This window comes from Cydia amplana, chromosome 1 (genome assembly GCF_948474715.1).
Source record: "Cydia amplana chromosome 1, ilCydAmpl1.1, whole genome shotgun sequence".
Taxonomy (NCBI): Eukaryota; Metazoa; Arthropoda; class Insecta; order Lepidoptera; family Tortricidae; genus Cydia; species Cydia amplana.
Genome location: NC_086069.1, coordinates 6,135,292 through 6,150,320, shown reverse-complemented (window position 1 = coordinate 6,150,320; position 15,029 = coordinate 6,135,292). Strand labels below are relative to the sequence as shown.

The 15,029-nt window shown below is 36.7% G+C and overlaps 1 protein-coding gene across 1 annotated transcript in view; it reads left to right on the top strand.

The window, feature by feature from the left end:
• Positions 1-14,687, top strand: part of LOC134662413 (uncharacterized) — a 56,552-nt gene extending 41,865 nt beyond the window's left edge. The window contains exons 3-6 of the mRNA XM_063518631.1: positions 10,824-10,873; positions 11,902-12,097; positions 13,133-13,357; positions 13,528-14,687. Coding sequence (XP_063374701.1) covers positions 10,824-10,873; positions 11,902-12,097; positions 13,133-13,357; positions 13,528-14,628 — 1,572 coding nt within the window. The 3' untranslated portion in view covers positions 14,629-14,687. The remainder of the gene's footprint in view (positions 1-10,823; positions 10,874-11,901; positions 12,098-13,132; positions 13,358-13,527) is intronic.
• The last annotated feature ends 342 nt before the right edge of the window (positions 14,688-15,029 follow it).

The following is a 15,029-nucleotide window of genomic DNA, read 5'->3' as shown; positions in this document are numbered from 1 at the left end:
AGAAATAATAATACAACTATTTCTTTTTTTATATTTAATCGACAAATATTCCTAGTAGATATACGAGTAGGTACCCATTAGCAACGTGTATTGAATTTTCTCTTGACGTTTATTCTGTGAGACAAGTTTACTGCAAGTATTTTATGAAGGTCGCATTTTTGCCGGCCGCCATTACGGCCGTTGAAATGATTCGATTTTCTTAACGGATATTAAAGTGCCAAAGTGTTTTAATGTTCATCGTAATTTTCTTTTAATACGATAGAAAAAATAAATACAACGTCCTTTTCAGTCACAGTATAATATTTTATGTTAGACCCGATCGACGCTCCGGTGTGCGAGTGATGTCCCGCTCGCACACCGGAGCGACGTGCAATTTGCATCCAATGTGAAGGCCGCTTTATACGAGTATGAATCGTACAGAATAAGCACTAGACACAGTTAATGTAACGTCGAATCGAATGACAAGAGTTAACAACTTTAATGTTTACACAATGTTTTTCATCATACCGATTTGCGAGAAAATAATATAATTTAAGCCAAAGTATTGTTTAAAATACAGTAAATTGTGGTTTATGTTGATGACACAGCTACTTGCGGAAACTATAAGTATCCCAATTATTTTTTGGAAATAAACATGTCCATTCTCAACCCAAAGTTTTGTAACGATTATTTAGTAGGTAAATTAAATGGTGATTGAATCTAGAATATCCCTTTTCGAATAGGTACAACTTTTAATCCGTTAGGATGAAAATAATTTAGTTCATTGCAATATAAAATACAAATACCCTTTATTACAAACCTCATTACTCACCTCAAACAATACAAAGAATACAGAAAAGAAGAGAAGAATAAGAATGTATGTATGTTCAAATAATCAGGGTTTGAGATAACCAGTCCTTTTAAAAATCCATACTATGTATACAGTACGAGTATAGTCTATGTTTGATCAAAACGTTGTGCAAAACATATCACCGCGTCCGCGAAGTTTCGAAAATGCCCGATAATAGCAGCATTGTCTCATTTTTCCTCGGCTTTCATTGCGTAAGTAATTGTACGCATGTGTTATGACATGTGTTGTTGTCACATCGCTAATTCGTCGCGATGGACGTACTTAATAGTGTACCTAAATATCGTGTCTTATTTTATGTATTCAGTGTTCGTTTAAGATGAGTTTTGGAAATTGGTTGTGATATTTCATAAGATTTTGAGAATTAATTATAATTATTTAGTGTAAGTTAGGTTTAACTAATGGCATTCAGTGGGTAGTGATTGAAAATATGATCAGTGTTTACCCGAATATTTGTTAATTAATCTGTCGGTACTCGCGAAAATGACCCTTCTCTCCTACCCGCCAATTCTAATGATAGAAAAGTATAAATATAACGTACCATGGGGTGGAAGACTCATTCTCGCTTGGCGCTGGAACGAGTAACACTAAATTTAGCACGAAGGTTACTGCTTGTGAACTTAAGATTGTTTAAGAGTGTACGTAGAAGTAAGTAGTTGGAGTAAATTAAAAGTAAATGATTGTACCAAGGACTTTGATTCATCACAAGTCAGAAGCGGCGGTCAACGGCGCCCACAAAAGGACTAGAACGTGTGAGTACCTAGTATATATATATACATGTTTTATATACTCGGACGTTATGGTAGTAAGTTTTAAGTTGTAATGCTTGTAATTTCAAAACCTAATTAAGAATGTGTAGATACGCGATCATGGTCAAGTTAAAGTAACAAATGCAGACTTATTACATAATTTAGAATTCTGCTGGTAATCAAAATCGATACAGGCATTGAGCGAGGGAACTTTATTTTTTTACAAGATCCATGTTATAAGATAAGACCGTGGTTACAAGTGTCTTAGAATTTGAATACTTACTTACAATTCGTGTGTACAGTGTAGTAGTAGGTTATTTATTTGTGTAATGTCGATGTTTTGCCGAGCATAGGCATATACGATGATACGTGATCGCGATTATAGTAAAATTGAATACGATGAATACGATTTGGATAAATATTTAATGAATCCGTTAGCAATCAAGATACAAACATGTATAATTGTACGTGTACGGTTATAGGCAAGTAACTTTAGTGTCATTAAAGGAAGTATTATTTAACAGAGTGGTTTTAAATTTAAATAACCCATATTGTGAAGAAATATACAGAAGTGCTCGGTTGTTATGCCGTCGTTAAATTGAAAGTGTTTACATGATGTATATTATATACTTACGTGACTTTCGAATACTGAACTTAATCTATTTACATAGTATGAGCTAAATAATCTAATAAGTAAAGCCATACATGATAACGCCTTTGATTGGTTTCTGAAATGAATAAGCGCTGACACGTTGTCATTAGTACCTATGTATGAGTGCCATGTAGGTGGTTGGATAGCAACAAATCGGTAATAGTGTAGTTAGCATGAAGTTAGTCACCATGTAGGTGGTGTACCATAGTCAGACCCTAATGTCTTTGTTATACAGATTTTTATTGGTAAAATAAATACATTTTGCATTGTCATTCAATTTAAGTTAAAATGAGATAGTAGGTAATTAAGTAATTAATAATGGGAGGCAACCCTTAGGACTTCGAACCCCATTCAATATGGAATCAGTGATCGTTTTGCATAGATAATATAAATTCGTCAATTGAGTAATAATCGTGTTCTAGAAGTAATGATTTCAGTTTTTGTTGAATTGTTGTCACTTTTGATTCCTTTATGCCAGTCGGCACTGAATTATAAATTGTTGGTTCATGATCTTGAACAACTTACGCGACTTCGTGAGCCGGTATTTAGGAGCGAGCAGGACAGGCAACCTGCGAGCTGGGCGACTACGGTTAGATGCACTACACTTGTACAAGTGTATATTTGTTCTGACAAACATACAGTAAGCACTTGATTGTGCAGGATAGGCAGTGGGTTTGCCATCAATTATACAAAGGGCACGTTTTTGCATTCTGAGCAGTCTATCGCGATCAGCAGCTGTACCCCAAAGATCGACACCTTGATAAAGTATTGCGTGGAAATATCCATTTCAGTTATTGATTGTTAAGTCATGTACATACATTTTATTATAATTAAGGTGTTGCATACAGATCAGTAGGTCGGTCCATGACGTCCTGGGATACAGTTCAGTAAATCAATCTATGACGTCATTATAAAATAGAATTAATTAATCATCATGCGTACTAACAAATCTATTAAGTTTCCTAAATTAGTAATACATTAAGATATGATACAATTACAAGAAAGTTCATGTCACATACATTACAAAATGTTTTTTAAAGATTATAGTTATCTGGATGTGTCTTTTAATTGAAAAACACATTTTAAAATGAAGTTACGGTAAATATGTAACAATTATCTAGTTATCACTTTTGTAATTTAGTTTTCTAGATCGCATGGAGGTTCTGTTGCTTAATTAGGTATGGAATTTTATTAGTTATTAAGATACATGTGTAATGTGGACCATTTCTACACAATTGCAAGTTCGTGATAGATAGTTATCAATGATTGGTTTTCGCGAACAAGAAGAGCAGCTTGCAAACAAAATATAGATGCAGGGCAGTGTTAATAGTTTGTAACGAACAAGGTACGGACGGCAGCTATCTGCTTTACGCACATTCGTCATAATTAGAATACTCTTTTTCTGCATTATAGAAAGTTGTTCAGCCTCGACACTATCACCACAAAGAACTACAGCGTACCGAAGCCATGTGCACGCGTAGTATGCAGATAATGCATACTCGAAGTGTATTCTTTCTTTGTATGTTAAGCATATACAAATTTCCACATTTTCGTTTTAATATTTTGTATATGGATCTTCTAATTCATGCCCACATCTATGGCTATACTTAACAAATTGAATACGCGACCTCTTCAATATTATATGATGCAGTGTCTAACTTAGTTCCAATGGTTTATTTTTGTGGGTGGGTTATATGATTTTGGTCTTTTTCAAGTTCATTTCTAAGTTATGTTCACCGACGCATTTCGGTACGGAACTAAAAATGTTCTGAAGTTGTGACCTACATTCGGAGTTGTTATTGCTACTAAACAATAGAGAGGCTTTGTCAGCAAACATAACGCAGGTTGTGTCTGTGTTAAGTATTTTTGGCAGGTCTTTAACAGGTATATGTCAGAAATAGTAGGCATCCACCAACGCTTCCCTGAAGTAGGTATTAAGCAAATAATATGACGCGATTTTGATGTCACAGTTTTTAATTCCTCCTTATCAACGTGGTCTACTTGGACGCATTGCTTACGGTTTCCGAGGTACGATTTGGTTTGAACCAATTATACGCAGTGCCGCGTATTCCCATCCCGTACAATCTACAGAGTAAGATTTCGTGTGATACTTTTTCATACGCTTATGTCATGGCTAGCAAAAATCCTAAATTATGTGTTCTGTTGTCTAGATGTTCTGTATGTATTGATAAAAAAAAAGGTAAACGATAAAATGCTGCACTTTACGAAAAAGTTGTCTTAGACTCGATTTATTAAGATAAGGTCGGGTAAGAGTGCGATAGGACGATATTGGTTTGGATTGATTACGTCACCGTTTGTAAATATGGGTTTAATAATGGATATTTTAAGTAAGTCCGGGAATATGCCTTGATTAAATAACTTGTTAATCAGTTTTGTCAGTGGCTGTGCTAACTTTATAAGAACGGGCGGCATTTCGTCGACTCCAAGACTATTTTTATTTTTGAGTTGCCTTACAATTTTTATTGTTTCGGTCACCGGCTGTAAGAATATTGAGTTGGTGGCGGGTTATGCACACGACGCGCGCGGTCTGTTAATGCTCCAGCTTTATTAAATAATAGAGCTACCTGTTCTAGCGCTGATTGATAAACAACTGTTGTCTGTATATATGACCTATGGGAACATATCGTAACATATCGTGTAGGCGGTACCCTAAAACCAGATTTAATGGCTAGTTACCTATGCAGGTGGTTATGGTGTAGTTAGTTAACTTGTAAGTGCTATGTTGTTCGTGAACCTGATGTTTCATTACCTGAGTACGCGAAGAACGATCTAGTTGCCACGTTATTACCTACGTATATTTAATATTATACTGCGTACACTAGAGCTTGATCCTATGATAAGTGGTTTGGATAAATAAAATAAAAATATATATGTTTTGTATGGTAGGTATCATTGGGAACAAGACAAACAAACCACATGAGATTTGTTATTGAGTTCATTGCAAATGGATACTAAGACCAATATGTTACTGGTACCATGTAGGTTTGGAGGTGGTATGTTATAGCTAGACCCAATGTCTAATGAGCCAAATTATGTGTGCTCGCTTTGATTACTTAGTTAGATTATATGTCGAGCCATGTAGGTGTGCTGCTTATGAGTGCGGACATGTAGGTGTGCTGCTTATGAGTGCGGACATGTAGGTGTGCTGCAGAGTTGCGTTAAAGATTTTAAAGTTTAAAGAGTTCAGTTAAAGATTTTAAAGTTTAAAGAGTTGAGTTAAAGATTTAAAGTTTAATGAGTTGAGTTTAAAGATTAGTTTAATGATTTTAAAGTGTTGAGTTTAAAGATTAGTTTAATGATTTTAAAGTATTGAGTTTAAAGATTAGTTTAATGATTTTAAAGAGTTTTGAGTTTAAAGATTTTGAGTTTAATGATTTTAAAGTTTAGTTTAATTTAATGATTTTAAAGTTTAAAGAGTTTTGAGTTGAGTTTAAAGGTTTTAAAGTTTAAAGAGTTTTGAGTTGAGTTTAAAGGTTTTAAAGAGTGCGGCCATGCAGTGTGCTGCTAGAAAGTCTACAGCCATGTAGATGTGCTGTTTATGAGTGCGGTCATGTAGTGCGCAGCTAGAAAGTCTACAGCCATGTAGATGTGCTGTTATGAGTGCGGACATGTAGGTGTGCTGCCAGAGTCCACGGATGTAGTATTTTGTACGAGCTTAGTTTAGAGTTTTAAATAGTTGTTTAAAGGTTTAAGAGTTCAAAGAGTTCAAAGAGTTCAAAGAGTTCAAAGAGTTCAAAGAGTTCAAAGAGTTCAAAGAGTTCAAAGAGTTCAAAGAGTTCAAAGAGTGCAAAGAGTTCAAAGAGTTCAAAGAGTTCAAAGAGTAAAAAGAGTAAAAAGAGTAAAAAGTTAAAAGTTCAAAAAGTTCAAAAGTTCAAAAAGTTCAAAAAGTTCAAAAAGTTCAAAAAGTTCAAAAAGTTCAAAAAGTTCAAAAAGTTCAAAAAGTTCAAAAAGTTCAAAAAGTTCAAAAAGTTTATAAATAGTCTGATCAATGAGTCTAAAGAATCACTTTCCTTGTGTAGGTTATATGCTATAGCCGCTATAGGTAGGTAGGTACAATTAGTGTAAATTAGAGAGTGAGTAACCGTCAAACAATAATGATGTGCTAAATTTGATTAATATATGTTTATACATGTATGTTATGGGAAGGAAAATTGTTTGATTGAAGTAAGTACCTATAAGTACATATAAGTAGATATGTACAAGTGCTGAATTTAAACACGGTAAAGCATTGGTATGCTGTGCAGGGTGAAAAAAATATATTTTAACAACCAATCATGCAGCGCACTGAAATTTAATTACAGGGAAAAATGAGGTCAGCGACGGTGGACAGATGACGCGGAACACTGCGACAGCCGAGCGTGAGGTGCCTAAAGACAGATGTCGTCACCACAGGAGACGCTGACGTGGGTAGCTTCTCTCTGATGACTCTTACGAAGAAGGACCGCGGGAGTTAAGGCCACGCTCACATCAAGTTTGTAGCTAGTATTGTAATCGTACACCTTTGAAGGGTTACAATGATGTAAGTGACCAAATTAATTTGATTTCAGAGAGAAAACGTTAGATAGTTACAACTGTTAATTACATTATGCCTAATTAAGCCGTTAATGTAATTACGTAGCTTCTAAAACATTATTTCCATAAAACAGTTCCTATGTCTAAAATTTGAACGTAGTAAATTTAATCACGACCATATAAAGAGATTAGTTAATTATCGATGTCAATTGCTAAATGCTGTGAAAGTTTGTTTCATTATTTCTATTTTAATGTATCAGGCTAAATGTTGGTGATCGCACCATGTTTGTTAGAGAACTTAATTGAAAAAAAGTGTTTTACAGTACTAAAATCAATGCAATAAATTTGGGTTTATTCTATAGGTACTTGCCGATAGTAATGTGTCTATAATCCTACGTGTAATTAAGGTAAACATCATAATCAGCCAATCGATAATGCGCTGGTCAACTCACAAGTATGATGATTATGTAGCTAAAATGACTAATCGTTTGAGGATTTATGATGTTGTAAAGTAAAGGGGTCGATAGTGTGGTTAATAGACCTCTTTCTTTTTTTTTTATTATTAATGTACATATATTTCGTGAACCTTTTCATGGTTTGTAGTGTAAATAAGTCTTTAAATATCCCTTTTTAAGTAACATTAATATTAGTCTGAAGAATAAATAAGTAACATTTACATCTGCAATACCTGCTACCATGAATAAATTAAATAATTGTTTAAATTATTTTTAGCGAAATTACCGTTTGTAGTTTACCTCTATTTGAGTTGCTGTAATTCTTTGTATTATTTTATTGTAATCAGGTGTACAATGAAAAGTATTGGTATTGTATAAACAGACTTCTGTTATCTAAAATAGGATTGGAAAGGAATTAGGCAACACGGCCGAGTGTGATATTATTGTTGATCGTGCACCGGAGGTAGCACGCAGTCGGATGGCCGAGTGTGATATTTCATAAGATTTTGAGAATTAATTATAATTATTTAGTGTAAGTTAGGTTTAACTAATGGCATTCAGTGGGTAGTGATTGAAAATATGATCAGTGTTTACCCGAATATTTGTTAATTAATCTGTCGGTACTCGCGAAAATGACCCTTCTCTCCTACCCGCCAATTCTAATGATAGAAAAGTATAAATATAACGTACCATGGGGTGGAAGACTCATTCTCGCTTGGCGCTGGAACGAGTAACACTAAATTTAGCACGAAGGTTACTGCTTGTGAACTTAAGATTGTTTAAGAGTGTACGTAGAAGTAAGTAGTTGGAGTAAATTAAAAGTAAATGATTGTACCAAGGACTTTGATTCATCACATGGTTAATACTTAAAATATTTAGACCAATATATGTCATGTTCAGTATTCCAGTTTTATCTTTAACATAATTATCGTAAACTAGTACTAAAAAAGTAGATTACAAACTAACTTTCGATCTCTAGAGGAACAGCCATCAATCATGATACGATGATCATATTACTATAATGGCCGGGTGCCGATTAGGGTGATTAGACACATAGTTGTAGTGTTGAGTCGCTCACTCGTGAGGCACCTCATTTGTACCACTCATTTTGTTAATTTGTCGCAGTACTTCGTACCGCAAAAATGTCTTACTTCACTCCTCTATTCATTTTACTTTATTCTAAAATTATCTTTCTCCTAAAAGTTCTATTCTTAACCTCCAGAATTGCACTCCAATTAAATGTTACTATTTATTTATTTATAAAGGAAGTGATGAATACATAAATATGTATATACATTAAATCTTTTTGTCGCCGTTGGAATTAATGGAATAGTCGACGCTGAAAATATGCTAATAATAAGTAAGACATTGTAACACCTCATTTTAGAAAATGAGGTACTCATACAAACTCATTTTAAATTGATGTCCTACCCATCACTACATAGTTGCTTCATTGCTTCCGTACGAAGCACACATGTTAAGTTTTAGAACATGTCTACATTTACGTGATATGAAGTAACTAGGACACGCACGTTAATGTAGTGGCATTGCTATCATGCTTAAAACTTTAAAAAAGCTTAGCAATGTCAGAAACTACGTTCATCACGACGTGTTCCTTGTTTTTCCTTATTAATGATACTTTCCACGTTCTGAAAAACATGGAATGTTCCTTACTTATATGCATAGGGCAAGCTACATAATTAAACCCAAGAGCGGCATTCTAATTAAACGAAAGGTTGATTTTTATTTGATCTCGTTTTGATGTAACTCGCAACACATCTCTCTTGCTCTTTCTCTTATACAGGGTGTCCCAAGAAGTAGTGATATACTGAAGCTGGGAGGTAGAGGACCTAGAGGGCTATCTGAATCACCCCCATGTATGTTCCGCGATTTTTCGTATTTTCGGAGTTATGATTTTTTTTAATTTTTCACCTATCGCCGAGTACGATGAGATTTTTATTTATGGTGACGTGAATTATTGCGGTAGATGCTTGATTTTTTTTGTGTGCTAAGCTGATAGATAGGCCAATTCAGTATGGTAACATTTACTATCGTTAGATCTCTGAATGGAATTAAAAAAAAATTTAATGCCAAGAAAGATAAAATTACCCAGTATGTTTTATTTTTCTAAGCGCCCTTGAAGTTGTGCGCCCTTGAAAATCAAGCATCTACCGCAATAATTCACGTCACCATAAATAAAAATCTCATCGTACTCGGCGATAGGTGAAAAATTAAAGAAAATCATAACTCCGAAAATACGAAAAATCGCGGAACATACATGGGGGTGATTCAGATAGCCCTCTAGGTCCTCTACCTCCCAGCTTCAGTATATCACTACTTCTTGGGACACCCTGTATAAATAACAAGTGAAACGCACTGCAAGTAATGTCACCTATGTATGAGATCCACTGGTAAAGTTCAAATGTCGCAAGAGAGGCTGAGCTGACAGCGTATTCCCATTGACAGTGTATTCCAGTTCTTAGTAAAACCACTGGCACAAGACCTAAAGACAGAACAAGTATCATTATACTGGGCCGCTTAGGGCTACTTGCACCATTCACTAACCCGGAGTTAACCGGTTAAATCTGGAGTTAACATGGTTACCCGTACATTTTGATACTTGGTTAACGGTTTAACCGGTTAACCCCGGGTTAGTAGGATGGTGCAAGTGGCGCTTAGAACTAAGACGCTTGTCCGTGGTTTAAGCGATAGGAATGACTTCCCTGGACGTTAATGCCATATCGGCGATTGGCTTAAAAGCAGTGCTGCGTTAAAACCCGTCCAGATATTACAGCGCCGATTCAAAGTGCATTTTTGTTTTTTTCTTTGACTTTTGACGGTACTTTGTATCATAATGCCGTAATATCTGGGAGACCGAGCTTTGCTCGGAAAACATATAAAACTCGAAAATGGGCGTTTTCCCAGATATAAAATCTAGCTATATCGATTTTCCGCCCCCATAAACCCCCATATAGCAAATTTCATCGAAATCGTTAGAGCCGTTCCCGAGATCCCTAAAATATATATACATATAAATAAATAAATAAATAAATAAATATACAAGAATTGCTCGTTTAAAGGTATTAGATTCTACGTGGGTTAGTTCTTTATCCATAGAATATTGAATAATAGTGTACCTTCGGGCCATGGTCTTCAAACACCAGACAAGTTGTGAAAGAAATTTGGAATAAACTTGTCTGGGTGTCTGGCGACAGTGGCGACTTTCGGGCGGGCGAATATTTCGCTCAGCGGCTAAGTCTGGGCAATCCAGCGGGGAAACGTAGCAAGCGTCCCCATATCACAAACATTTTTTTGGTCGTTTCATACATTTTGGTCGAGTGGATGTCGACGTTTTCTATGGGAAGGCCAAATTTTTTTTTTTGGGATTTCGGGGTTGGTCCCATAGAAAAAGTTGTTCAGTATGACCTACCTAATCACCTCGCACAATATGGCTAACGGTCCAAAAATGACCCTGAATAATAGGTAATGTGTAAAAATATAAAAATGGTAAATATTTAAATCAGTGTATAGCGAATATTTTCTTTTTCAATCCATGTAAAATTATACATTTTTCTTTTTCTTTTCAGGAACAAGTGGCACCTGTAGAAGAGCCCCAAGATGACGACAGAGGACTCAGGTAATAAATTATCTGGCACTAGAATTCATTTAGTAAGGTGGAAAAAAAAATAACTTTTAAAGTATTTGGTTATTGGTTTATTGTATTTCGTTAAAAAGGCAATAGTTTTCTTACAAAATAAAGAGTAGATATATCTAAAATGTTAAAATGTATAAGTAAATAATTTTGGAATTCTTAAACAAATATGTGCCTTCTCGATTCTTGAATAGTAGTTGCTAATTAGCATTCACTTACAGTTTTTTTATATAAATGGCCCAAAACGCCCAGGAAAAAAAATCTAGTCTTAAAACAACGATAGGTTGTAAAAAAACTATTTTATAAAAAGGGTCGATTTATTCAGGTTTTATTGGCTACGTGCCAACAAGGCCTTGATTTCATTTGTCTGAAATCCTGTCTTTTATCCTATTGCCAGTTTCAGAGGTCACTGAACTCCAGATACGTTCTAGATTCCGGACACTGATTTGGGTCTCAATTCAATTGACGATCACCTTTATTATGTCAGTTCTCGAAGTTCATTAATTAGAATTGAGACTCTTCCTTAAGTAATTAAATTAAATAATAATATGTGCCTTATATTATCCTAAAGGCACAAAATTGATAGATTTCTCGAAATCTATTAACTGATAATAGGTTAGGTAGTTCTCTGGAATTATTTTATTATTTATAAACCTGTTAGTATGAATCAGTTGTGTAACAAAAAAACTGTAAAACGTGCCAACAATAAAATTTTGACTATCTCTCAGCCAAAATAAAACGAGAATGATTAAATATCATCACGACAAAACTACGCGTTAAGTCCCGCTTTAGTAAACAATAATAAAAAATATGTACTTAATTTACACAAAATCTAATCTAAATATTTGAAGTAAAACCATTATAACCCTTACTGCACCCACCTAGACATTTTTCTGTTTGGCCTTATGGTTGACTGGTAGAAAATGCCACGAGACATTAAGTCCGCCTTTTGTCCTTTTTTGATGTGCAATAAAATTTCAAATAAAAAATAATAATATAACCGAACATTTCAGCCGCTCTGCCACCGAGGAGTACCGGCCAGGCCAGGTGTTCTCCCTCAACGCCCAAGAGCTGCTGGAGCTACAGCCGGAGAGAAAAGCACCACTAACCAGCGGACAGCAGCTGCAGCAGCTGTACAGTGAGCCGCAGCCGCAGCACAAGGAGAATCTGCAGCAGTTCTATTACGTGGAGCCGCAGACTACGCGACAGGTTGTATTTTCTTCTTAATCCTTCAAAACATGGTTAGTAAACCACGTCTCACTAGCTGACAGCAGCTGCAGCAGCTGTACAGGGAGCCGCAGCCGCAGCACAAGGAGAATCTGCAGCAGTTCTATTACGTGGAGCCGCAGACTGCGCGACAGGTTGTATTTTCTTCTTAATCCTTCAAAACATGGTTAGTAAACCACGTCTCACTAGCTGACAGCAACTGCAGCAGCTGTTCAGTGAGCAGCAGCTGTTCAGTGAGCCGCAGCCGCATACTTAACCTTACTTTGTATATTCAGGGTATAATATTTTATCTAGGGAAGCACGTACGTAACTTAATAGGAAAAGGGCCACGTGTAGATAATTTTATTTCAGATTCATATCTTCTCCTTATAGTAAATCTACGAGGAAGCCATTAAGGGGTATTCCGGGTATGAAATGGGATTTCAATTTCGATAAGTGCGGTACGTGAGATTCGTGAGAAGATTTATCTTTTATTTCAATCTCAAAGAATAACATTTATCATGCCTGGCAAAAAACCGATTCACCACTAAGATTGCTTGAGCCTAAGTGAGCCTAAATCCGCTTTAGGAGCATGATTTGTGGAATTTTTGCGTCAATGGTCTAGTTTTTGCGGAGAACTGTACGTTAGGGATTTATCGACATTTTATATGGGCGGTGAATCATCAGCGGAAATGCATATAATTATTTCATTGTTCAGTATTATCTACTTGATTAATCAGCCAATCATCCCAAAAATAGTAAATGATTGATTTTTAATAATTTTGTCCACTGTGGAGGAGAGACCGCAAGTTTAGGTATGGGGATTTAGTTTTACAGCTGATTCTTCTAACCGTTACAGTTGAATCCGCTGACTACGCCACTGGGCCGATTGACCCGATACAAAGTATGCTTGCTTAACCACGAGTTGAAATATGTACTTAATTCCCATAGGAAACCTGTTTTAGTAGGCATTTTATAATTATTTCATATAATGAATAAGGATCAACATTTGTATTTACAGTATTTTTTTACTTTCAGGTGTCTCTTCACCCATCCCATGCCGTGATTGCCCGTCCCCACTACTCTGCCAACGGCGGGGAAGCGTCAGTCGGCGCCGCCTTGTCAGTTAGTGACTCCAGTTCCAATCCCAGCTCTTTCGACCGAGAGCTCCTGGCGCTACTAGGGCAGCCTGTAGGACAAGACCAGCCGCCCTATTCACAACCACAGGTCTCCACGCAGAGCGTTGCACCTCAATATCAACAGGTACAGATAACTATAGTAATAACAATTATTTTTTTATTTATGCTGTTTATCAATTACCTATGATTTTGTGATATACATACCTATAATATATTTGCAGAAAAACGTTACACAATGTGTAATTTGTCATCTGGCAAAATTAAGTAAAACATGATATTTTCAAACTATTACAGGTGGACAGGTACATCACTAAGCCAAGCAAAAAGCCGACTAAACTCCGTTCTAAGGTCCAAATCACTCCACCGCAGGCTTCAACCGCCCCGCAACAGTACCTAATAGAGACGACCAATGTGCAGCAACAACAGCCCCAGCAACAACAACTGCAGTACAGACCCGCTCCCCAGCCTCAAGCTCAACGAACTGTACAAGCTCTTCGCTACACTCCGATTCAGCCAACACCGGCTGCCGCTCAACAAGTTTATTACCAAAACCCAGAACCCCAAGGTCTTAAGATTGTGCCAGCGCCCAAATTGCAACAGCCACGCGCTCAAATCAATTACCGATTTGTTCCTCAATACCAACAGGCTGAAGCTACTCCTAAACAATACAGAATCGTCGAAGCTCCGAGACTTCAGGCTGCCAGACAAGAGCCTCAAAGAATCTCTGCCTCCAGCATTGAAAGGCCTGTCACTTATCTGAAAAGGTTCCCTGAACCTGAGAAATTGCGCGCCGTAAAATACTACGAACAGCCTGCATCAGAAGAAGTGCGTGCCTCTCCTCAACCGGCTCAAGTTATTGGCGAACAATATTACCTTCGACCTCTGTATAGAGGAACAGAGCAGCGACCGCGTTATGACTTGCAATCTTTAGGTTTAGAACAAGTCCGAGTCGAGTCCACGAAACCACCCCATTCTGCCATATATGTAAGTAAAAACTTGGCACCGAAGAAACCTCTCAGGCAACAACAGGCCCTAAGAGTAGACCAGCCCATCAAACTTGAGTCGCAACAGTACAGACAAGAAGTGCAGCAGTACAGACCAGAGCAACCCAGCAGGGCTGAACAAGTGAATATTGAGCAGCACGGACAGACTCTTGAAGACCAGCGGGCTCATTTGCCTCCCCCCAGAAATAACAGGGCATATACCCCCGAGGAGTTTCAAGCCTTAGTAGCTGCAGGTTACGCCGTTACCCCAATTCCTGTAGGCTCTTTAGGCCAGCAGGCACAATCGCGATCTTCCGTGGAGCCAGCGCCGGCACCAGCAACAACTGGCCGCCGACCACTGTACAGCAGACGACACCAGTACCTACCTTTACGATCAGACGAAGCACCTTAAAATGGAACAAATTGTACATACTATAGATTTAATTTTGCAACTAAAGATAGTGATAAATCCCTAGTGTTGTTTAATTTATCATTCATCCATAATTTGTATGTAGTTGTTGGTACCTACTACCTAGTAGGACCTACAACTATGATTTTGGTATGTTCAATGGTTGTGGTCTCCGGTTAACGCTGCACGCTGCGTATCATATATTATTCTACAATGGTATTTAGGTAAAGACAGTATAAGAAATAATTATCAAATAAATATTATAGGACATTTTTAAACGAATCAACTATGTCTCACAATAAGTTCAATAAGGCAGGTGTTAATAATAATATGTAATATTTTTAGTGGGATGTAATTGGGCATCGAAGAAACCCCTCAGGCAACAACAGGCCCTAAGGGTAGAC